The following is a 26,124-nucleotide window of genomic DNA, read 5'->3' as shown; positions in this document are numbered from 1 at the left end:
CACCTTGTTTGCCATGGTGCCTCGAACTAGACCATGACCTGATGGGCTGTCCCGACTGTTGCACCATGCATCTGAAGGCCTTGAGGGGTCGATCCCTCAAGCTCCTAGCAGCGCAAAGCTGCAATGTTTGAGAACCCGGTCAAAAGGAAGGTCCCGTGAGCGGTAACTGAGTCCGAGGTTGTCATCCCACTCCATTTTATCGAGCCGTTTGGGTAAGTCTCGATCCCACAAAAAGAAGTCGGTGTGCTTCGACTTCACCTCGTCCGTCAGCCGACAAGACGAGGGAGTGTCTCTCAAGGACCGACTCTGTTGTTCAGCCAGCGCCTAGGCCGACTTCACGTCTTACCGCTTTTCCCGGAGCTGAAGCTCAAATTCAAGAGTTTTGGGGCCATGCACCTCATCTTTGAGCAAATCTTTCTCTCTGGGGCGCCTTCAGGCCCCACGGGTTTGGGAGGGGCTTGACTGGATCTATGCCAGGTGCTCCTGCTCCAGTCGAGCCCCAAGGATTCACAGATGGATCTGGATTGGCGCCGGTTGTGCCATGTCGACCTTCCCCCAGCGCCAGTTCAGAGACCAACGCTGCCGGCGCATCACCATTCCCGACTCCAACACTGAGCCGAGGGGCACCGTCCGACTCTGGCGTCCACTGAAGCCATGATTTCCAGAAAAATGAAAAACCAAAGAGAATCCACCCTTTTAAACAGAATAGTAGTATCCTTCCTAGATCAGTTCAACGATGTCAAGAACTGTGTGTCCCCTAACGATGTATAGGAAAGCACAATGTTTTGTTAAAGTAACCCTCCCCCACCAAAAGGTCCCTTGGTGGCATGCTTCATCATGGGGTTCTTCCCGCCCGCGACCGAACGGGGTATGCTACGACCGTCTGAGATGTGGAAGCACTTAATAGTGAGACAATACTATGTGTGGGGGCACACAGTTCTTGACATCGTTGAACTGATCTAGGAAGGATACTACTATTCTGTATACAAGGGTGGATTCTCTTTGGTTTTTCATGATACACAGAGGAGGGTGTCTCCACCACTTATTGCCATGATTTCCAGGGCCAGAGCCTGGGTCCTAACCCTATGGGCTACGACTTCTGGAAGAATGGGAGAGGTAGCTGGACCTGGAGAATGCCAGCCTTCTGACTCCTTGGACTGATGTGAGGAACTGGGTGAAGCCAGTGGACTGGATACTTCTCCAGAGAATGGCATGCTTTCTCCCCCGATCGTGGCTACAGAGGAGGGAGCATCCTTTGCAATGGTGGTGCAGAGGGCTCCTAAGGTCCTGGACCTTAGCTTGCCCTTGGTGGCAGTCTTGGCAGAAGTGCTTCAGCCGGGAGTGTCCCCTTCCGATCTGCTTCTCCCCTTTAATAAAGCACTTGCTGATATCCTACTTGAGACCTGGTCCAGGCCCACCACAGGGTCTCCTGTGAACAGGATTGCTTGCTGCTAACCGTATAGCTCCTGGGGATCCCACATTTCTTACACAGCACACTACACTGGAGAACTTGGTTTTCCAAGCCTCCCCTTCTCATGTAAATCCTGGGTGCATTCCCAACCGCCCTGCCGCATTGGGAATCCAAGAGCCTGGACAATTTAGGCAACTTAATGTTCTCTTCCACCAGTCTGGTATTGCGGTCGGTGAACACTGCAAACCTTTTGGGTTGCCATTACCACTACCTATGGGATACTTTTGCGCAGGTGTTGCCAGTGGTCCCGGAAGAGGCCTGGGCCGTGCTCTCCCAGGCTCTTGCTGATGGGAGGGGTGCAGTCAAATTTACCATTCGATTTGGAGTAGACACCACCCACTAGGCAGAGCGGTTTTGTCGACCGTGGCCCTATGATGCCATGCCTGGTGGAGGACTGCTAGCTTTTCTTGGGATGTCAAGACATCACTCTTGGACATTTTCTTTGCCTCCCGTCTCTTTGGAGACTAGTCTGATTTGGTGCAGGAGCACTGTAAGGACAGCTGGGCTATGGCCAAGTCCTTCTGCTTTTCTATGGACCCTCGCCACCCTCAATCCGCACTTTTTCTCCTTACGTGGCAAAGGAAGAGGAGTTCAGCCTTATCCGTACCCTCCCAGCCACCACCACATGCAAGCTTTCCAGCCTGTGTGTGGCTGTGGACACGATACTTACCAGCTCGTGGGTCGTGTGTCCAGCAGTCTGGTCAGTCCACTCCCACCCCTCCATCCCATGTAGCCGTAGCCTTCAAACGCCCCTAGTTTTTCTGTTTACCATCATGGGCACCCACTGGGCAGCAGGATTCGCGATCACCTACCCCACTGGCAGTCTTTAACATCAGACAGGTGAGCTACTCCCTCCCTTTCAAGAGTTTCCCTCCCTCCATGCCACTTACGACCGCTGACAGAGGACCGCCTGTCTCTTTTCCGCCAGGAAGTGATGGCTCTTTTGGCCAAAGGATCCATAGAGAGAGTGCCAACACCAGAGCTGGGTCATGGTTATATCCGCTGCTTTCTGGTGCCCAAAAAGGATGGAGGCCTTCGTCCTATTCTAAACCTGCGCCCTCTCAATTTTTCCTCAAGAAGGAGTAGTTCAAAATGCTTTCTCCAGCTCAGGTACTATCTGCCCTGAACCCAGGAGACTGGATGGTAGCGCTGGTCTTGCAGGACACAATTCCACATTTCCCGTCCTCTCTGCTCACAGGCTTGCCTGCTGTTCACGTTGGGCCACAAGCACTTAAGGTTCGCTTTGTTCCCCTTTGGCCTCACAAACGCCCCTTGAAAATTAACCAAGGTGATGCCGGTGGTTGCAGCTCATCAGTGGTACCAGTCTTCCCTTATCTCGATGACTGGCTGCTGAAGGCAGGCTCGCCCCAGGATGTCGTCTCCCACCTCCAGACTATGGCGGATGTCCTACATTCACCAGGGTTCACTACCAACGTGCCGAAGTCACACTTGACTCCATCTCAGACGCTCCCTTTCATTGGAGCTGTTCTGCACATTGTACAGTTTTGGGCCTATTCTCCAAAATGGTGAGTCCAGGATATTCAGCTTACAATACCGATGTTTCAGCATTTAGCCTGGATTTCGGTGAGACAGACTCTCCGGCTGTTAGACCTCATGGCCTCCTGCTGGTGACACATGCCCTTTGGCACATGCAGACTCTGCAGAGGGACCTGAATTTCTAGTGGGTGCAGAATCAGGGAAATCTCTGACATTATTCAGATCTCTGAGCGAATTGCGAGATATCTGCAGTGGTGGGTAATAAACCGTAGTAGGGAGGCAGACCCCTCTCCCTTCCCCAACCAGATCTCACAATGGTGACAAATGCGTCACTCCTAGGATGGGGCGGTCATCTGGGAAAGCGGAAAATTACAGGACTCTGGTCTCTAGCGGAATTCGGACTCCACTTCAACCTGTTGGAGCTTCAAGTGATCCGATTGGCGGTGAAAGCCTTTCTACCCTCCATCCAGGAACTTGAGTGAAGCTCAGGCCTCCTGTACACCTTAAACCCATACCACTTCTGCCCAGAGTTCACAAGAAGATCAGGAACGACTGGGCTCATGTCATCCTTGTGTCTCTGGTTTAGGCAGGAAGAGGCTGTTGAGCACGGCCATCAATCCCTGACCAGGCCGCCCCTTCAGGCGGATCTTCTGTTGCAGCAGCAGGGGAGGATTCTCCACCCAAACCTGTCAACGCTCTGCCTTATTGTGTGGAGGTTAAGCAGCAACAGTTAACCGCTTTCGACCTTCCTCTTGAAGTCTGTAACATTATCTTTGCAGCCAGGTGTCCCTCCACCAAGACGATTTACGGTTGATGTTGTGCAAAATTTGTGGCATGGTGTGCAGAGAGACAATTTGACATTCTTTCTGTTCCCCTTTCCCAGGTTCTCCTGTCTGTTTCCCTTGCGCAGCAGGGCTCTGCTCTTGGCACTCTTAAAGGATATCTTTCAGCAATATCTCTGGTTTTAGGGTTTCCTGACCACGTTTCCTCCTTCTCCCTTCATTATACCTCATTGGCACCTTCCTGGTGACCATTACCTTTGCCAGAAGGGTCCGTGAATTTCAGGCCTTGTCATCCAAGCCTCTAACCTGAGCATCTACCCAGACAAACTGGTGCTTCGTACAAGGCTTCCATTCCTCTGAAAGTGGTCACTACATTTCATGTAGGCCAAAGCATCACTACTTTTTATGATCTGCCTCATCCCTCCAAGGAAGAGAAGCAACTTCACCGCGGGAACCCAAAATGAGCGGCGTTCTATCTTGACCACACACAAGAGTTCTGGGTGGACGACAAACTCTTTGTGGAGTATGTCGGAGCAGAGAAAGAATAAACTGTGCAGAAGAGGACCATCTCATGATGGTCCGTGCTCTGTATTAAAATCTGCAATTTATTGTCTAACAAGCAGAGGGTTTGTGTGCTCTTTCCATCCGATCTAAAGCTGCAACCACTGCGTTAGCTCATGGAGTTTCAGTCCTATTCAACTGCCAATGTCGGCAACAAGCAATGTCGGCTTCCCTGCACACGTTTACCCTACACAACTGTCTGGACAGTCCAGACTGTAAGGATGGGCATTTTGTCAGTTTGGTCCAGGCAGGATTTCCTCATGTGAAATTGGTCCGCAGACCCAGCTCTATGGTGGTGTTGCTTAGGTATCTATTTGAAGGTAAGCAAACTGCATCTAGAAGTCTCTATCAGATGAACAAACTTACCTTTATTAAGGTTTTATCTGGTAGAAACTTTGTTGCCGCAGATTCCTTACCGATTCACCCATCCTCCCCGCTCTGCGAACTGATTTCTAGGGACAGGGCTTTCAGGGCCCTAGTTTAACATACCCGTGGTCAGTGTACTTCTTGGCTCTGTGCTTCTCGCATAGGAAGTCACAAAATGTAGCCTACGTCAGTGCGCCTAGCTGCCGCTTATTCACGCCACAAACGTCCCTCCCGGCGTGGACGATCGCAACGATGTCGTGTAGAGCCAAACGCCGCCGCCTACTGGCGCACAGGGGTACAGCTCACAAAAAATGTTCAACTCCAGTCTGACGCCTGGGGATAATTCTAAGATCAGGAATATGCAGCTAGATAGTCTCTCCAAGATAAGGCATTATTGTAGGTAAGTAACTTATTTAAGTCTGCTTGTATGGCAATAATGAACATGAAGTAAGGAATTCTACATGAAGATTGGAAATTTTTACTGATCCCCGCCGTCCTCCATCTGTTCCTGCCCCATAAAAATCAACATATAATTTTGTATCCTCTACTTCAACCCTGCAGTGGATAAAGTCATAGAGATTATACTTACATTTGTTTTAATATTGAGTCAATCCCAAAAGCAATCTGTTAGTGCCACACTTCGCTTCCATAAAGCAGAATGTAAAATACTTTAATGCTCATTAGGAGTGTAGCTTCCACTCTGATTTCTCTGCTGTAGGCTTTTTGCATTATGCTGGTTTGTGGTTTGATTCCAGGTGGTGCAGTTTTCAACCCAGAGGTTTCCTTGTGGATTAAGGAAGTGGAGGAATCTGGGTCTGTGCCGCCGCATCCGCAATCTGAACCACAGAGCAAAGAAGCCGCTAGTCCGCAACCTGCAGGTAAGTGAAACTCTTTCAATAATTCCTCATTCTGACACTAACACTGTACTCTTCTGCATTACATAAATAACATATATCTGTTGGCTTTTCTTGTTTTTCCTCATTTTAATCTGCTTTAAGAATAGTGTTTTGTCTGTCTCAAGACGTATGAATGCTGAATTAGGTGGCACAGTCAGAATTATTTTGACCAGATCTTGCTTTTTAATGACAGATCATCCTTTTGTCAAACCCGACATTCTGTTACGGATTCAGCAGATTGAAGAGCCTGTTGTTCCAGAACATTGGGTCTTCCAGGATCATGCCAACAGCCCAGCGCCTTGTGAGTATTGGTAGGAAATTAGAATTGGCATAAGTATGATGCGAGTAGAATGTGATGTATACAAATAATGCTGTTCCAAGTTGGTGTATAGTAAGTTTTTTGATATTGTGTTCTATACCAATCTATTGCCGTTTCTATTCCTTGTGAATGACATACGTTCTTCTCCTGGGGAGCTTCGTCAGTAGTTTTAAGCACAGAATTGTTCTGCCATTGCTTTCATTCTGTCCACTAAGCACCAAGGAATAACTGGCCAAAATGAGCATTTGCATTGCCAATAGGTCTCGCTTTTGTGACCTTTTATGTGTTTAGCCAGAGCTATTGGCTATGGCAATGCCTTTAAGCTATTATAATGTAGAGCAGCGTGGGTGCAATCTTTTACTACTAAACAAGCAGTCACAAGTGCAGTTACCTTGCAGGCACTAGGGTCATGACTTGAATGGTGCAGCAGGTTCAGTGGCACTGGGGCCAAAAGGTTTAGGAAACCCACTGAACACAGATTGTTCTATTTCACAAGCAAACCAGCAGTCTCAAGTGCATTTACCTTGCTATCACTTGAACCATGATTTGAATGGTGCAGGAGGTGCCATGGCAGGAGGGCAAAAGCTCTAAACCCTGGTTATTGGTATGTTTTACTGCTAAACATGCAGTCAAGTACAGTTACTGTGCAGGCACTAGGGTCTTTATTTGAATGGTGCTGTGGCACAGGGGAGGTCCTTTGGCGATTATTATTCTGTAATCATTATTGGCTGTGCAAAAATAAAATTATTTCTTCTTTGGTCCTAGGGAATTTACCAATGGTGGGAGAGTTATTGTTGATGCTTGTGACGCTGTCTAAAGGAAGAGTTTTTCCGAAGTGCTGATCGTTCACTTGGTAGAGAGTTGGTGCAGCTCAAAGAGCTTCTCTCGTTATAGAAGAGGGACGTCGAGGAAATTAAGGCTTTGAGTTGGCCCTACGATTGTTTGAACAGAGTTGGGTTCCCAGACAAGTGTGAAGAGGAGCATTTAAGCAGGCGTCTATTAATGGAGCACATCAGAAAGTAAATGGAGAGATGAGGAGCTTTTTCAGGGAACGGTAGGCAGGCAGGGTGCTGCATACAGTGATAAGTTTTGAGCAACAGCAGTATTACAGGGATGAAAGAGTGCATTTGCTCTTTATGAGTTTTAAACTGTATTTAATGGAATTGCGGGATACACTGGCAGCAGGGCTGGGCGTGAAGTGTTGGAAAGGGAGTAGTTGGAGGGTGTGTATCTTCCCCGAAGAGAGAGGGTATATTTTTCTGGGTGGCAGGTTGTAGAAGTCTTGGGTATGGGATGCATTTATATGTAGTCTTGTTACTAGTTGGGTAGATCACCTCATGAGTGGGAAGAGGGTGCAGGGGTGATAAGGGAAGGTGTGACACGGTTCTGGTCAGTTTAAATGAAGTTTGGTTATAAACTGTTGCTCTTGGGAGCCGGGGCAGAATAGGAATTGAAATGTGAGCAGAGATGTTGGAGTTGAACAAAGGAGCTGTTAGGCGTGGAGTTGAATTAGATGTACATTGATCTGGAATGCATTCATGGGCCTTAAAGACATCTAGAGAAGGACGGCTATATAGTGGTGAACGGCACTGCTAGATAAATAAACAAAGGTCAATGAAAAAGGTCTACAAGGCACAAATCTGCCATCTAGGAAAACTGTTCATCAGTTTCATTAACTCAAAGGGCATCATAAGATACAGCAAGACACTCACAAGCATGCCAAAGTGATGGTACATGCCAGTCTTACCTCACGCCCGCAGTGTATCTCAGTCTGTAATGCCCAAAAAACTTTGAGTCCGGTGTACCATCAAATACTCGTCGGTGTGTTGGAAGCTATGGCGATAGAGGTAGGGCAAACGTATGGTCCATACCAGAGTTAAAAAGTGGTCACCATGGGAGTCTGGTATTGTTGAGTAGTTGCTTGGGTTAGGGTAGATGCCCAAACCCCATTAATAATACAAATATGTTTTAAAACAAAATTAGTGCTCAATCGCTGCTCGCTGCACTCCGGAACTATAGCATCATTGTAATAAAATGTAAACAATGGTGTTAGGGCAGATACATGACTATCCTAAACAAAGCACCAAATGCGGAGACAAAGCCAAATAATTGCATGATACCTAATAAAACATTTTCTTTTAAGGATAGCGCACAACAGTTGTAGCGAAATTTAAACATTGCTGAAACCAAATTAAACGGGAATAGAGCAAGGGAAGGCACATGCGCTGTTATGACGCCCACACAAACCAATGTAAAATATAGTGCCTGAAACTAAAGTAAATGGCCAGAAGTGAAATAAGACATCTAAGAGGGCCAGTACCATGGGAGGGAACAACTGAGCAAAAGGATGGACAAATGGCAAGGATTTATCACTGAAAACTAAGGAATTTCGAAAGGCACTAGAAGGAGCCAATGAGAAGCGATGGGTGTGCTGAAAGCCCCCTGAGCAGATACAGCATGTCTCGAGAGACCGCCCATATGCTGCCTTGGCTCGACCTAAAAAAGTGGTTAGGGGTAGCCCACCTTCGTTTTGGTTCACGTGTGTTAGTCAGTAGGAGATTGATAAATATCCCCATCCATCCTACTGGCACTAGCCAGTAGGCAGTTATAGTTAGGACCAAAGTTTCCATAGATTTTTTTGTTTTGTTTTGTTTTGCCAATAACTTCAGCGCTGCTTAATGAATCTTTATGAAATTTTCAAAAAACGCCCCTTTTCTGGTTCAGCTGCTGTGTTGATAGTTTCAGGGGGATCCCTCGAGCAGGGGCTAAGAAATAAAGGAGGGGGGGGGGGTCCTCAAAACGCTTTTTTCCATGGCATGCCTATAGGAATTTTTCATTTTTTGAACAAGACTACAGCCCGAACTGCTGAACGGAAATTAATCAAATTTGGCAGAAAGCTAGATGTTGGTCCAGAAAGTGTGCCATTGTGATTTGGTATAAATATGTTCAGTATTTTCAGAAATATTTAAGTAACAGAAATATATAGATCTCTGGGGGCCCAAAATCCTACTGAAAGTCTACAGAAATTTGATTGGCTGCCAACCAGGAAGTGTACGCAGCCATCTTGTGACTCTGGTAAACTGATTCACAGATAAAAACATTAAAAAAAGAAAAGGGGCAGAGTAGAAACACCCTGACCCGCCAGGCCTCTTGGCAGTGTCACACAGGGACCACCAGGGCCCAAAAATTATTTTCTTTTTAAAAGAAAATGTGACTGGAATCACGCTGGATCTGCAAATCTCGCCTAAAATTGAAGAAGAAAAAAAAGCCTACGCTTTGTTAATTATCGCCCCCCAGGTGGGCCATGTCCCAGGGGCATTATGCAAAATTAGGAGGAACGCGCAAGGGCACTACCTCCCTCCTGCTTGTTTAAACATTGATGCGGTGGAGTCCTCTATGGCCTCCCCTGCTGCGCCAGGGCTTTATTCTAAAACAATGCGGGGAGCCTCATGGATTCACCCCTCCCGCAACACCAGGGACCAGGCAGACCCCCCTTCCCCCCTGCATCACTAGAGACCGCTACCTCCCTGGGTCTTTTTTTACATGAAGTGCGGGGGCACGCATGGCAAAATCAAGAAAGTCAGGGGAAGGGCTATGTGGCCCCCCTTCCTGCAGTCATACAATGCCCCGGGGACCGCCTCCCCCTGGGGCCAGCTCCTGCTCCCTCCCAGAGTGCCCACCCTCGGCAGGTAGCTGTTTGGTATGGCTTGGCGGGAGCCTTCACGCTCCTGTCAAGCAATAACCAACTCTGCTCCACTTTTAGCAAGCTAGAGCATTAAAAATGCTAGAAGTGGAGCATAATTACTTTTGGACAGAGGTAGCTGCATGTTTACCAGCTCCCTCTGTTCAAAAGCAATGACGGCTCCTGCAGGACTCTGCGAACAGGCAGGGACCGTGGGGGCATTCAGCCTCTCCAATGTGAGAAACTGGGTTCCCTGGGTGGGACCAGGGCACCCAGTGTTGTGGCCAGGCGCCGGGGGATGGGGTCCCTGGGGTCAAAATCAGTCCGGAAGGGCCTCCCTCCCATGTCTAATTTTTTTTATTTTAAAAGGGCAGGCCCGGGACAAAAAACAGCCCAGGGAAGGGGAACCACGTGGCCCGCCCATTCCTTTATTTGTTTTTTCACTACTCCATTATTCAGTTTGCGGTGTCGACAGGAATCAAACACGGCCGGCGGGGTTGGTATTCTTTGATTTTGTTTAATCACCAGTGCTTTACACAAGGGACAGTCAACGTGTGCTTGCCTATATATACTCTCATCTAGGTACATGTGTGGAGTTACGAATATTAAATATGAACTTTCCTTCAGAATAGTTTGGTAGTTGATATTTAAAACTCTGCATTGTTTTAGAACACTGCAGTGCGTAGTTACTATTCAAAGACTATATGCACACAGGTATGTGTCTGCTGCAACGGTCATACCTTCACCTGGACTGGGCAGATAAAGTAACAAAATGATTGGGTCATCTGGTTCATCACATGCTTGTGTTCTATGTTTTGTGTGTAAAGTTTCAGTACGGTTTGTATTTGTTCTTTACTGTGCAGGTATGTATTTGTTTTTTATTCTTCTTCTTGCTTGCTTGCTTCTCCATTAAAATGCAGGTGTTTTCATGTTTCGCTTGCTTATTTTGTCTCTACGGAGTAGATATTAAATGCTTTGCCCTTTCTTTTGAATATTTTTTGTTTTGGTGCACACAGCTACTTATTTTCCTGATGCACGTTCTGGTTAATGTGCAGATACCAAATTGTGTTGCTGTATGTTTTGTTTGTTGCCTTGGTCTTTAATTATTTACAAAATAGGTGTGCTCATTTTTGGTTGCTATGTTTGCAGATGGTCAAACTCTTCTTGTCTATTCTCTTACCTGGTTCTGATGAATACATATAACCTCCAGAGTCCTCACCTTGTGATTATTCCCCAGGTGCCAGGCTGGATCAGGAAAACTCAAAAGCAGTACTCCAGTGTGGCAATAATTGACGCCGTTCAGCTCAGCGTCATTGTTGTTCCTCTCCGGAAGTTACAAGCAGGTCCCTCTTTGCTAGACACAAGGTTCAGCAGGACACTCCACTCTGGTACAACCTCTTTGCCGGTTCCTCTCTATTCCAGTGCAGTTCTTAAGTCCTTCTTCCAACCCAGTCGAAGTCCGAGTTCTGGTTGCAGGTGTGCCCTATTTATGCTCAGAAAATGCCCTCCGGACAGGATGCAGTTGGTAGCCGTTACTACCAGGCTCCCTCCCTCCAGATGACCACTTCTTGGAAAGTACGGCATGTGATTATCCCAGGATGCCACATTCTCCCCTCTCCCAACATAGGAGAATCCATCCCTTGGCGCAACCAGAGCTCCCTAGCCCAACCCAGAGATGTGGCTACCAAGGGTCTCAAGGCGCTGGGAGAGGGGGATGTTACTGCTCGAACAGCCAGGTCTTGAGCTGCTTCCTGAAGGAGAGATGGTCTTGGGTTCGCCGAAGGTGGGTGGGGAGGGAGTTCCAAGTCTTGGCTGCCAGGTAGGAGAAGGATCTTCCTCCGGCGGTGGCTCTGCGGATGCGTGGTACGGTGGCGAGTGCGTGGCTGGTCGATCGTAGCTGGCGGGTGGGCGTGTAGAAGGTCATGCGGTCGTTGAGGTATTTGGGGCCCAGGTCGTGGAGAGCCTTGTGTGCGTGGGTGACGAGTCTGAACGTGATTCTCTTGCTGACGGGGAGCCAGTGCAGGTCTCTCAGGTGTCCGGTGATGTGGCTGTGTCGGGGGATGTCCAGGATGAGTCGTGCGGAGGCGTTCTGGATGTGTTGGAGTCTTTTTTGAAGTTTGGCTGTGGTTCTGGCGTAGAGGGTGTTCCCGTAGTCCAGTCGGCTGGTGACGAGTGCCTGGGTGACGGTCTTCATGGTTTCAGTGGGGATCCATCTGAAGGTCTTGCGGAGCATGCGCAGGGCGTTGAAGCACGAGGATGAGACGGCGTTGACTTGTCTGGTCATTGACAGGGAGGAGTCCAGGATGAAGCCCAGGTTGCGTGCGTGGTCCGTTGGTTTGGGAGCGGTGCCCAGAGCTGGGGGCCACCAGGAGTCGTCCCAGGCGGAGGGTGATGATCCCAGGATGAGGACTTCCGTCTTGTCTGAGTTCATTTTAAGGCGGCTGTTTCTCATCCAGTCGGCGACGTCTTTCATCCTTTTGTGTAGGTTGGCTCTGGCGGTGGTGGGGTCGTTGGTGAGGGAGAGGATGAGCTGGGTGTCGTTGGCGTAGGAGATGATGTTGAGGCTGTGTTGGCGTGCGATGGCTGCGAGGAGGCTCATGTAGACGTTGAATAGGGTTGGACTGAGTGAAGATCCTTGTGGTACGCCGCAGATGACTTCGGTGGCCTCAGATCTGAACGGAGGGAGGCGGACTCTCTGGGTTCTTCCGGTGAGGAATGAGATGATCCACTCCAGCGCTTTCTCTCGGATTCCGATGTTGCTGAGGCGCTTCACTAGGGTGCGGTGGCAGACAGTGTCGAACGCCGCAGAGAGGTCCAGGAGGATGAGGGCCGCTGTTTCCCCGTTGTCGATCAGGGTTCTGATGTCGTCGGTGGCTGCGATAAGGGTGGTCTCGGTGCTGTGGTTGGCCCGAAACCCGGACTGCGAGGGGTCGAGGGATCCGTTCGTCTCGAGGAAGGCGGCAAGCTGTTTGTTGACGCTCTTCTCGATGACTTTGGCCGGAAAAGAAAGGAGCGAGATGGGACGGTAGTTCTTGAGGTCGGTGGCGTCCGCCGTTGGTTTCTTCAGGAGGGCGGTCAGCTCGGCGTGCTTCCAGCTCTCCGGGAAGGTGGCGGTGTGGAAGGAGGAGTTGATGGTGTCTCGGAGATGGGGTGCGATGATGGCGTCGGCTTTGTTGAAGACGTGGTGTGGGCACGGGTCGGTTGGTGATCCGGAGTGGATGGAGTCCATTGTGCGGGTGGTGTCTTCGGTGCTGATCGGGGTCCAGTTGCAGAGGGTGGTGGTGGCGGGCGTTGGTTCGGTGGTAGAGTGCGTGGTCTGTGCGTCGAAGCTGTTGTGTATGTCGGCGATCTTGCGGGGGAAGAACGAGGCGAGTGAGTCGCAGAGGTCTTGTGAGGGAGTGATGTCGTTGCTTCCGGCGCTGGGGTTGGAGAACTCTTTGACGATGCTGAAGAGTTCCTTGCTGTCGTGGGCGTTGTTGTCCAGTCGTTCTTTGAGTGCCGTCTTCTTGGTGGCGCGGATCAGCTGATGGTGTTTGCGGGTGGCGTGCTTGAGGGCGGTCCTGTTGTTGGAAGGCCTCAAGAGAGTAATTCCACCCAGAGTGCCACCCTCACCTGTTTGGAACTTGAATTTAGTTCTCACACGGTTAATGGGACCCCCTTTCGAACCATTACATAAGTGTGAGCTGCAATTTCTCACATGGAAAACAGCTTTTCTAGTGGCCATCACTTCCAGGTTGTACTCCGCACCAATCCCAAATTTCTACCCAAAGTAATTTCTCGCAACCCCAAACAGTTGCGGAAAGAGCCTTACACACACTGGATGTTAAAAGGGCTTTACTTTATTACATCCAGAGAACACAACTTTTCAGGAAAACCAAACAGCTATTTGTTTCCTTCTCCCCACCACATAAAGGCAACCCTATTTCCAAATCAGGGATAGCTAGGTGGATTGTAAAATGCATACAGATTTGCTACCACAAAGCAAAACTAAAGCTATCGGTTCCCCCTAAAGCCCACTCTACAAGGAAGATAGGGGCTTCTATGGCTTTCCTAGGGAACATACCACTAGATGACATCTGCAAGGCAGCGACATGGTCAACACCGCACACCTTCACAAAACATTACTGTGTAGATGTGCAAACCAAGCAACAAGCTAGTGTGGGCCAAGCTGTACTAAAAACACAGTTTCAAACGACTGCAACGGATGCCGGTGGTCGCCGCTAGGGTTGGGTACTGCTATGTAATCTATGCACAGTGTATAATCTGCAGCTCATATGCCTCGAACGGAATATGCTACTTACCAGTATGCATCTGTTCTTGGCATGTAGAGCTGCAGATCTATACACGCCCACCCGGCTACCTGTATCCGTTCCAGTCTTATCTTATTTAGATACAATACACATGGGTTTCTTTACTGTTACTACTACACTCCATCTTTCCCTGCTGGCGAAAAACAATCTGAGGATGGAGCCGAAGCCCATGCGCAATACGAACCAGAGGAGGAGTCACCAAACTCGTGACTTCCAAAGACTTTCCAAGAGGAAAAACAAACTGCAAACATCCGGGCCCAACACCAGATGGCGATCTATGCACAGTGTATAGATCTGGAGCTCTACATGCCAAGAACAGATGCATACTGATAAGTAGCATATTCCTTTTTGCGAGTTGTTAGCATGTCTCCCCAGGAGAGCAAAAGGCTATCTGCAAGACAGACCCCATGTACAACAGTAAACTGCCACTGGAAACTTTGGGAAGCTAAAGTGGCAACTTCTAAAGTTGCACTTTGCCCACCAGTGACATTAAATTTGATTTAACCATTAAATCTGCTTTAATGCACTGATTCTTTTGGTACCTTACAGTACCAACTTTAGTAGTCAGAGGTTGAGGTGTCATGCCAATTGGGCTACTAGCCTTTCCACTGTAAAAACATCCATTTAGGGTTTTAACTGGTGGGACAGGATAAAGGACATGTTACACTTTTTAGCATACAGCATCCTACCCGTAGGGCTTGTTGGGCATACCGTAGGGTGACCTACTTACAGTAAAAAGGGGCTTTTGAGCTGTGCCATTACTTTGACTGCCAACTCTACTTGGCAATTAAAGCTGCATTTGCAGTTTGCAGTGGCAGACGGGGAGCTATGTTTTACTTTGCTGCACTCGTTGTGGCATAACTGTGCTGCTGTCCGCAAGAGACACTTCGACTTACAGGCTCTAGGTACCCCAGGTACCATATACTAGGAACGTACAATTAAGTTGAGCTATGCAGATTTGATGACAAGCCAATTAACCATATCCATTTTAAGGGTCAATGTACCTGCACGGAGTTCTGTTCAGCAAGGCTCAGGCATTTCAGAGCCATTACACCTGTACCTAGTAGCCAAATGGGGGCAAACATTGAGGGTAAATTTGCAAAAAGCCTGTTTCCCTGCAACCTGAAATTGCCAGCTGCTAAAGGACATTGTCAAAATGCTCACATGGGTCCGTGTTCTGTTTGCCCTCGGGACTGGATGGCAGCATTGGACCTGCAGGATACTTACTTCCATATTCCTGTCCTGCCAGCCAATAGGAGTCACCTCAGTTTCACAACCGATCAGGAGCATTTTCAGTTTACGGTGATCCTGTTAGCCTCACCAGTGCCCCTTGGGATTTTACAAGTGGTGTCTGTGTTAAAGCACACTTTTAGAGATAAAGGCTTACATTATGTTTAAGGCATATGAGCTGTAGTTCATATGGTTTAGCATAGCTCGCCATCTGGTGTTGGGTCCGGATGTTTGCACTTTGTTTTTGTTCAAAGAAGTCTTTGCAGTCATGAGGTAGGTGGTGACTCCTTTCAGTGATAGTGCGCATGGGCATCGACTCCATCTCCATATTTGTTTTTTCGGATGTGTATTGCTGCGCACCGGTTCGGTATTGTTTTCGAACCCCTTTGACGCGCAATCCTCTACCCTCAACGGTATTGTCTTTCAATCTGGGTTTCCCATTTGACGCGTATCGTGTACACTGTGAAAGCCTTTGATCGGGAGCTTTGAGGCGGGCCATCGGGCCTACCCGTGCCGACCACGGCAGCAGTCGATGGAACGGACTCCGTTCAAGCTATGTCCTGGGTGTTGTGCTAAGTTTCCACACACCGACTTGCACGAGGTGTGCAACCTGCGCTTATCCCCAGAACAAGAAGAAAAATCCTGCGAAGCGTGTCTATCATTTCGATCAAAGAAGACCATCCAGGATCGTCTGGCTCAACGCCACGAGATGCAACAAGGCAGCGGCTCCGTACCAGACATCTTCGGCGAATACCTAGACTAGAATACCACCGTCCTGCCACAGAAGCCAAAGAAGAACTGGTCTCCATGTCCGAAGTCGACTCCAACATGGAGGAAGACCTGAACGTCACTCCGGGTCAAAGTACTGTGATTACAGATCCCCATGTGCCCACTCAAACAAAAGATAAGGCGCCAGTATCACACGCTCCCTCGGGCTCCGGTCGACACCGAGAAAAAGTTTTAGATGCCCGCCCTCCAGCCTGGCGATGAAACATAAACACAAGCCTTCTGGCTCGGGCTCGAGCCGGCCACATTCCGGTGCCGAACCAACACCTTTGGCACTGAAACATAAGGAGAAACATGTGCCTCTTCCCACACCATTGGCACCAAAGACACCTTCGACCCTGAAAACCTTGGAGCCGAAACCCTCCAAAACAAAATATTCTGAACCAAAATCTTCTGAGCCTAAAGCCTCGGAGCCGAAACGCTCCACACCTAAAAGCTCGGAGCCAACACCCTCCGCGCCGAAAAGTTCGAAGCCAAAAATGCCACTCCAGAGCCTAAACCGGCTAAAACGTAAGCATTCAGATTCGAAACACTCGCCACCCAAAGACACTGAGCCCTAATCTTCGATGCCGAAATCCACTCCTAAAGGGAAAGATACTCCTTCCAAGGAACTTCCATCTGAAGACACACCTCTGAATCCAGAACAAAAAAGACTTACTATTGATTCGGAAACTGGACACCTTCTGGCTACTCTTCCTAAAAAATGGAATTTAGACCTCTCACAAGATGCCCCTATACCTTTGAAGAAAAAGAGATATGGGTACTAACCCTTCTCCCCCTTACATACCTCCCTCTCCTCCTCCTATTCTCAATTTACACATTACACCATCAAATTCACCACCACCTCCAATTTCACCTGACCCACAGGATGACGATTTTGGGGATGGGGATGACTATCATGATATCCGGACATACCACATGACCCTGATCCCTGGGAAGATCATAATAAGGATCCAGATCAACATAATGACCCTGACCTGTATCCCTCCAGCCCCTCCCCACCTGATAACAACATTGGCTTTGCACAACTTATCAACAGGGCTGCCCTATATCACAGGGTGGAGCTACATACAGACCCTCTAAAAGAGGGGTTCCTTGTAGAAACATTCACACACTGACAACACTTTGCCCATGCTGAAGGGCATGTTAAAACATACCGACAAGGTATTCAAAGACCCAGTTAGAACCAGGATACTGACAACAAGAGTGAATAAAAAATACAAGCCCGCTCGTACAGACCCTGCATACATAATAGGTCAGTTGCCTTTAGACTCTCTTGTTGTATCTAACGCCCACTAGAGAGCTAACACTCCAACTACAGGCTGCTAATTATCGGCGTATTGCCAATGCTCAGGGTCTGTTAGCACGCTACGACAGGGCGCACTATGATGAGTTGGAAAAACTCATGCAACATTTGCCAGAGGAGTATAAAACTAAAGCTAACGACCTCATTTAGAAAGAGAAGCTCCTCACCAACACTTCGTAAAATGCGCCCTAGACAGAGCTTCTCGTGCTATCAACACTAGCACACTGTTGCGGAGACACGCTTGGCCTCGAATCTCTGGATTCGAGCAGGAGGTACAATCCTCCATACTTAATTAGCCCTTTGATAAAGAGCATCTTTTCGGGCCAACAGTAGATACTTCATTAGAAAAAATAAAAAAAAACACTGAAACTGCAAAATCCATAGGAGCCCTACAATTGCCTTCTAGCAGGGGTTCCTTTTGTCGCTCCTTTTACAGAGGTGGCTCAAAAACACTGTCATCAGAAAATCCCTCCTCCTCTTACAAAGGGAACAACCAATCTAACTCCTCCAGAGGCTATTTTCGAGGTTACAGAGGAAATAATAACAAGGGAAGAGGCAGAGGTAACTCCACCCCTACTCCCCCTGCCAATAAACCGTGACTTCCCTCCACTACCCCCCGATCATTCCACTCCTGTCAGGGGACTTCTCTCACAGTTCCTACCTGTCTGGAATTCAATCACCTCAGACAAGTGGGTAATTATCCAATATGGTTATTGCCTGGAACTTACCAGCACTCTACCAAAAATCCTTTGAGGGAGCGTGCAAGGTCACCAGAACATCTCACCCTGTTAAAACAAGAGGTCCTCTCTCTGTTAGACAAACTTGCAATAGAACCAATCCCATTACGTCATCAAGGGACGGGAGAGTACTCCCTATACTTTTTTATTCCAAAAAAGGACTGCTCTCTCAGGCTCATACTGGACCTCAGACAGCTGGACCTCAGACAGCTAAACCTCTACATTCAATCAGACCACTTACACATGATCACCCTTCAACAGGTGCTCCCATTGCTTCAGCAAGGCGACTTTCTTTCATTTAAAGGACGCCTCCTTCCATATTCCCATTCACCTAGCTCACAGGAAATATCTCAGTTTCGTGGTGGACGGACAACATTACCAATTCAAAGTCCTCCTATTCGGGGTAACTACAACACCAACAGTGGTCGCAGCTCATTTAAAAAGACAACACATTCACATCTTCCCTTACTTAGACGACTGGCTAATGGAAGCTAAGTCGCAACACAGCTGCATACACCACACTCACAAAACAGTTCAGCTGCTTCACGACTTGAGATTCACTGTAAACCTCACCAAGTCTCATCTTTAAACCTCCAACACGCAAGCGTACCTTGGAGCCACAATAGACACTTGCAAAGCTCTAGCGTACCTCAACCCAGTCCGAATATGCAACATGCAAACCCTAATATCACAATTTCAACCGCGGCACTCACTACCAGCCCGAGTGTTTATGCAGTTGATCGGAATGATGGCGTCTTGCATTCTAATTGTTCCTTAAGCAAGGCTCCAAATGCGTCCCCTAAAGGAATGCTTAGCACGTCAGTGGAACCAGGCTCAAGGTCAGTTAACCGATCTGGTGTTGGTGGACGGCCGCACTCATCGCTCTCTGCAGTGGTGGAATACACAAAACCTTTCCAAAGGGTGGCCATTCATTGCCCCGGTTCCACAGATAGTGCTCACAGCAGACGCATCGCTCACTGGTTAAGGAGCCCATCTTCAAAAACATACCATTCAGGGCATGTGGACTCTACAACAAAAACAACTCCACATAAACCATCTGGAGCTGCTAGCAATTTTTCTAGCATTGAAAGCTTTTTAGATACATCTAGTAGGCAAAGCAGTCCTACTTCGTACAGACAACATGACAGCAATGTACTACATACAAAAACAGGGGGGGGGGGACCACACTCTCTACAGCTTTCACACCTAGCTCAAAGCATATGGCGATGGGCCATACCTCAAAAAATATATCTTTGCAGAACATCTCCCAGGAGTAAACAATCAAATTTCAGACCTGCTCAGTTATCGAAGACAGCAGATCCACGAATGGGAACTACACCCTCAAGTTCTTCTCCCATTTTTCCAAATGTGGGGCTACCCAGAGATAGATGTGTTCGCCACACACCTCATCACCAAATGCCCAAACTTCGCGTCAAGGTATCCACACCCATTGTCCAAAGGCAATGGGCTATGGATCAATTGGTCAGGGATATTTGCTTACGCTTTCCACCTCTCACTAATTCCATTAGTGGTTCAGAAGCTCAAGCAACATTCCCTCACAATGATCCTAGTTTCTCCCACATGGGCTCGACAACCCTGGTTCACAACCCTGTTGGAACTATCAGTAGTTTCTCATCAAAAACTACACCTCTTCCCCCAAGCTTCTCACTCAGAACCATGGAGAGATAAGGCATCCAGATCCCAGTCAACTCAATCTTGCGATCTGGCACCTGAAATCATAGTTTGGCTACCTTAATCTCCCGCCAGACTGCATAAACGTCATTAAAGAGGCTAGACGGCCTACCAAGAGCATGCTATACAGCAAACTGGAAGCTATTTGTTATTTATTGTAATAACAATCAAATCAATCCGCTTGATGCTTCAATTCAAAACATCTTTTGCTATCTGTTACACCTACAGCGTGCTAACTTAGCATATACTTCAATAAGACTGCATCTTGCTGCAATAGCGGCTTACCTACGAAACAGACAACACTTGTCCTTGTTTTGTGTACCCGCTATCAAAGCCTTTATGGAAGGACTCAAGAGAATCATTCCTCCTAGACGTCCACCTTCTCCTGTGTGGAATCTTAATATAGTCCTTACAAGACTCATGGGCCCACCATTTGAGCCGTTGCAGAAATGTGAACTACAATTTCTGACTTGGAAGGTAGCCTACCTCATAGCCAACACATCTCGTAGAGTTGGTGAGCTCCAGCCACTAACCATACAAGAACCATTTTTACAAATTAACCAAAATAAATTGGTTCTTAGAACTAACCCCAAATGTTTACCCAAAGTTGTTTCTGCCTTTCCTCTCAACCAGTCTGAGTTACCCGTGTTTTTTCCTCAGCCAGACTCTGTGGCATAACGTGCTCTTCACACATTATATGTTAAGAGAGCATTACTTTATTACATTGAAAGAACTAAATATTTTAGGAAAACCAAACCACTCTTTGTTGCTTTTTCACCACCGCATAAAGGCAATCCTGTATCAAAAGCAGGTATTGCACAGTGGATAGTGAAGTGCATACAAATATGCTACATTAAAGCTAAACTCACATTAACAATTCCCCCCAGAGCGCACTCTACGCGCAAACTAGGGGCTTCCATGGCATCCTTAGGGAACCTATCCTTAGATGATATTTGCAAGGCTGCAGCATGGTCTACACCACACCCATTCACAAAACACTATTGTGTAGATGTGTTAGCGACACAGCAGCTAGTGTGGGCCAGGCTGTTTTAAGAACACTATTTCAGACCACTGCAACAGATACAGGCTAGCCACCGCTTGGGAGTAACTGCTGTATAGTCTGCCCTAAAGCATATGATATACAGCACATATGCCTCAAACAGAAAATGCTACTTACCCAGTATGCATCTGTTCTTGGCATATAGAGCTGTAGAGCCATATGTGCGCACCCACGTCCTCGGGTACCTCTCTCTGTTGCAGTTATCTTACTTAGATACACTATACATGGACATCTCTTTCGACTCTTACTAACTCCATCATCACCCTTACGGCAAAACAATCGGGGGATGGAGTCGATGCCCATGCACACTATCACCGAAAGGGGGAGTCACCTACCTCATGACTGCAAAGACTTCTTCGAACAAAAACAAAGTGCAAACATCCAGACCCAGCACCAGATGGTGATCTATGCTAAAGCATATGGCTGCACAGGTCTATATGCCAAGAACAGATGCATACTGGGTAAGTAGCATTTTCCTTCCCTTCCTCGCTGACAGGCTGTGAAAGGCAGGCTCGCTGCAGCCAGTTTTAGACCGCCTCCAAACAACGGCGAACCTCATAACATTGTTAGGGTTCACTGTCAACATGCTAGAGTCACATCTTACTCCTTCACCGAAGCTCCCATTCATCTGAGCCTTCCTGGATACTGTAGTTTTGTGTTTTTGCCCCAGAACGTAGACTCCAGGATATTTGGGCTATAATCCCCATGTTTCAGCCTCTGTCCTATATTTCATTGAGGATTGCTTCTGGGACTGTTGGCCTCCTGCATCCTGCTGGTCAAACATGACAGGTGACACACGTGGGCCCTGTAGTGGGATAGAGGGCTTAGTACAAGTGGGACCAATCTGATTCTATCCCGGATTAAGAAGGAGACTAAAAGTTATGCAGTGGTGGCTTCTCAACCATGATTGGGCCAGTGGCATTTTTCTCTCTTTACCCCACTTCAAGCTGTTAGCCACCACAACCTAGGGATCTGTGACCACTATCGGGGAGAGGTGGAGATCAGAGAAATCTAGCAGTAACCATACTTTGTTTCAGTGAGTTGGAGTTGAGGGCAATCAGCTTGGTGTTGAAGGCCTTCCTGCCAACAGTCAAAGAAAGGCTGGTACAGGTCTTCACAGACAACACCACAGGCATGTGGCACTGCAACAAGCAGGTCAGGGTGGGGTTTTGGGTCCTGTGCTAGGAAGCTGTACACATCTGGAAGTTGCTTACTCCCCAGGACATTTTTCTAGTTGTGTACCACCTGGCGGGGTCTCTAAACCCTAGGGTGAATGAGTTCAGCTGCTGCCGCGTATCTGATGTCAAATGACAATTACATCTAGAGGTGGTGCAGGGCCTCTCCGGAGCATTGGAGATCCCTGGATAGATGTTTTTAGCACTGCTGAGAACGAGTAATGTCAACACTTGAGCATGCTTGGAGTTCCTATGGAAGCTCTCTTGGAGATTCATTCTGCCTAGTGTGGACCTTGTGATTCATATATGCCTTTCCTCCCCTTTGTCTCTTTGCTCTAGTTCTCAAAAAGTTCAGGACTGACCCGGCCCAAGTTATCCTAGTGGCTCCGGTTTGGGCCTGGACCAAGAACTTCTGGGCATAGGAATCTGTCCTCTGATTTTGCTACTGCTTTGGGAGAAGCTTTTTGTTCGAGGCATATGAGCTGCAGATTACACGCTATTCATATATCTCCATCTGGTGTTGGGTCTGGATGATTGCACTTGTTTTTGTCCTGGAAAGTCTTTGGAAGTCACGAGGTATGTGACTCCTCCTTAGGATCATAGTGCGCATGGGCATCGGCTCCATCCTCAGATTGATTTTTTTCAGCCATCAGGTTCGGATGTGTTTCTCGCGCTCCAGTTCGGAACCATTACCGATTCCTGTTTCGACGCGCAATCCTTCACCCTTTCGACGGTATTGTCTCGAACGTGAACCCTAATCGGCGCGCTTCTCTACAAGTCTTCGATTCCGGTCATCTTAGAAGGCCTTTGGGACGACCCGAGCCTTGGCATCTGGCTCATGGAAAGGACGCCTTTCAAAAAGTGTCCTCGATGTGGGTCGAAGTTTCCCCACACCGATCTGCATGAGGTGTGTAACCTCTGCCTCTCTCCCGTGCACGAGGTCAGAGACTGTCCCGCTTGTGCCTCTTTCTGCTCGAAGAAGACCATCCGGGATTGACTAGCTCAAAGGACCATGGTTCGCTCGTCGAGTTCGATCCCCGACGACATCTTCCAGGAGGGTGTCGATGTGCCAGAGGAGCGGGTCGAAGAAGAGCTCATCAGCGCCTCCGAAGCCGATGACTCAGACGTCGAAGAAGTAACTCCAGCACAACGGGTCGTAAGTAAAGACGTCGACCCCGACCCACTCCCTACAACAACAAAGGCTTCGGTCACACCTGCACCCTCAGGCGCACACCGACGCACTGCTTCCCATGCCCCGCCCTCAGGCCCAGCAAAGAATCCTACCAAGCCTTCCGGCGACTCCGGCTCGAGTCTGCCTGCCACCGGTGCCCAAACCCAATCATCGGCCCCGAAAAAGAAGCCGCACCCATCCTCTGGGCTGACCGCTACTTCCACCCCGAAGCCCTCTGCACCGAAGACTCCAACCAGTGACTCCCCGGCACCGAAAAAACACTCTGAGCCGGCGAAGAAGCCACTCCCCAAAAGTTCGGAATCACACTTAGGAGCCGAAAAAAGCATCGACACCGTAGAAGCACACAGAGACTGACAAATCACATGGCTCGAAGCCCAAAACCGCTCCGCAGTCAACGCCGAAAAAGACCTCGATGCAAACACCATCAACACCGAACACCCAACCTTCTTCAGAAGGGTTTTTCCGCCAGACCCTCAACAAAAAACTTTAACTAAAGACCCTAGAATGGGTCAATTGACTCTAAGTTCAAGAAAAAGACCACTGGGCATGCCTGCACCAGCTCCACCACCTAAAAAGAGGGTATAGCCACATCCCTTCTTAGGGTGCCCTCTCCACCTCCACCACCTCCACCTCCACCTCCTTCTCCACCTCCCCAACCTCGTTCTCCTACGCCATCCCCTACACCAATAGATGACGACGACATCTATGATGACATAGGGGACGGTGACAACATGCCACTAGATGACCCCAGTCCACCAGGCTCTCCTGACCCCTGGGATGACTATAATACGCCTGATGTCCCTAATGTCCCACAAGAGGACATCTACCCCTCTAGACCTTCCCCACCAGAAGATAACATGGGTTTTAATCAACTGATACACCGGGCTGCCCAGTACCACTGGGTCGACCTACATACAGAACCGGTCGAAGACTATTTTTTAATGGACACTTTCGACACCACCCTAAGGTCCACATCCACTTTACCCATGCCCAAAGGGGTGATTTAAACACTCTACAGAAGTATTTAAAGACCCTGTCGGGACTAGAATCCTCAATCCTAGAAATGAGAAAAAATACAAAGCTGCCCCTACAGACCCAGCTTACATTAGGGGCCCTGTTCCATTAGACTCCATTGTGGTCTCAAATGCTAGGAAAAGGGCTAATTCGCAGACAACAGGTGATGCAGCTCTGCCCGACAAGGTGTCTAAACTCCTGGAAGTCTCTGGCAAAAGAACAGCGTCCCAGGCAGCTAACATATGGTGCATCACAAATATTCAAGCCCTGTTAGCCAGATACAATAGGGCTCACAATGATGAGTTAGAGTTCCTACTCCAACACGTCCCGGACAAATACAAACATAAAGCCAACGACCTAATACAAGAGGGTAAAGTTATCACCAACACCTCTATCTGGTGTGCTCTTGATGTAGCAGATACCGCATCCAGAGTAGTAAACACAAGTGTCCTTCGCAGGCACACTTGGCTACGCATCTCCAGGTTTAAACCTGAGGTGCAAAGCTCTATCCTCAATCAACCATTCGACCGACACTTTTTTGGCCCTAATATTGATGAGTCCCTTGAGAAGATGGAAAAGGACACAGACACAGCCAAATCAATCGCAAGCTCCCAGACGTCCTTTTTGTCGCTCATCCTACAGGGGCAACTCCAGGGGATACTAGTCTGATACCCCATCCACATCCTACAAGGCTCCCACCCAATCCACCTTCACCAGAGGTAACCACAGAGGAGGATACAGAGGCAACAATAACAAGGGCAGAGGCAAGACTAACACCCACTCTGCCTCCACCCCCGCCCAATGACTTCCCTCCGCTTCTCCCGGACCATTCCACTCCTGTCGGGGGAAGACTACAGCAGTTCCTTCCTGTCTAGACCAACATCACCACAGACAGGTGGGTGTGACAAATAGTGCAATCAGGTTAGCGTCTCGAACTTACCTCTACCCCCCAAACATTCCGCCCAAACAGCGTCCAATGTCAGCAGAACATTTGTCACTCACTCCTTTCCTTACTACAAAAAAGTGCAATTGAACTAGTTCCCCTGCACCAACAAAAAACGGGAGTTTACTCCCTGTATTTTCTAATACCAAAGAAGGATGACTCTGAGACCTATTCTAGACCTCAGGCCAGTAAACCGGTACATACAATCAGACCACTTCCACATGGTCACACTTCAAGTCCTCCCTCTACTTTCACAGGGCGACTTCTTAGCCACCTTAGATCTCAAGGACGCCTATTTTCATATTCCCATACACGCTGCTCACAAAAAATATCTCCGGTTTGTAGTAGACTGGCAGCACTATCAATTCAAAGTACTCCCTTTCAGAGTCACAACAGCACCACGGGTATTCACAAAGTGCCTAGCAGTAGTCGCAGCCCATCTAAGAAGACCACATATTCACGTCTTCCCATACCTCGACAACTGGCTCATAAAAGCCAGCTCGTACAAACAGTGTGTTTATCACACGCATGTGACTATCCAATTACTCCACGACCTGGGGTTCACAGTAAACCACACCAAGTCTCATCTGCAACCCTCTCACACACAACAGTACCTCGGCGCCACAATAAACGCCTCAGAAGCGTTAGCCTATCCCAGTCCAGCAAGGATAGCAAGCATTCTCGTTCTCCTCCCCAAATTTCAGCCGCATCACTCTCTCCCAGCTCGAATATTCATCCAACTCATAGGTATGATGGCCTCTTGCATATTCATAGTGCCTCACGCTAGACTCCAGATGCGTCCCATACAAGAGTGCTTACCACGACAATGGAACCAGGCTCAAGGTCAGCTAACAGATCTGGTGTTGGTAGACGGTCGCACTCATCGCTCTCTGCAGTGGTGGAACACCAAAAACCTTTCCAAAGGGCGACCATTTCTAGAGCCAGTTCCTCAGATTGTCATGACAGCGGAGGCATCGCTCTCCGGCTGGGGAGCTCACCTATTACTTCACACTATGCAAGGCTAGTGGACACCTCTACAGAAGTTATTCCACATCAATTACCTGGAATTACGAGCCATATTCCTAGCCTTAAAAGCATTTCAAAA

The 26,124-nt window shown here is 48.3% G+C and overlaps 1 protein-coding gene across 7 annotated transcripts in view; it reads left to right on the top strand.

The window, feature by feature from the left end:
* The window catches only part of LOC146822318 (uncharacterized), a 389,625-nt gene that overhangs the window by 137,447 nt on the left and 226,054 nt on the right, over positions 1-26,124 (top strand). For all 7 annotated transcript variants that reach the window (XM_085613397.1, XM_085613396.1, XM_085613400.1 and 4 more), the window contains exons 5-6: positions 5,433-5,555; positions 5,767-5,874. In XM_085613397.1, the coding sequence (XP_085469523.1) occupies positions 5,433-5,555; positions 5,767-5,874 (231 nt within the window). The remainder of the gene's footprint in view (positions 1-5,432; positions 5,556-5,766; positions 5,875-26,124) is intronic.

Source organism: Triturus cristatus, chromosome 6, assembly GCF_964204655.1.
Source record: "Triturus cristatus chromosome 6, aTriCri1.1, whole genome shotgun sequence".
Classification (NCBI taxonomy): Eukaryota; Metazoa; Chordata; class Amphibia; order Caudata; family Salamandridae; genus Triturus; species Triturus cristatus.
Note: the sequence above shows the minus strand (reverse complement) of the source record. Positions and strands in the feature narration are given on the sequence as shown.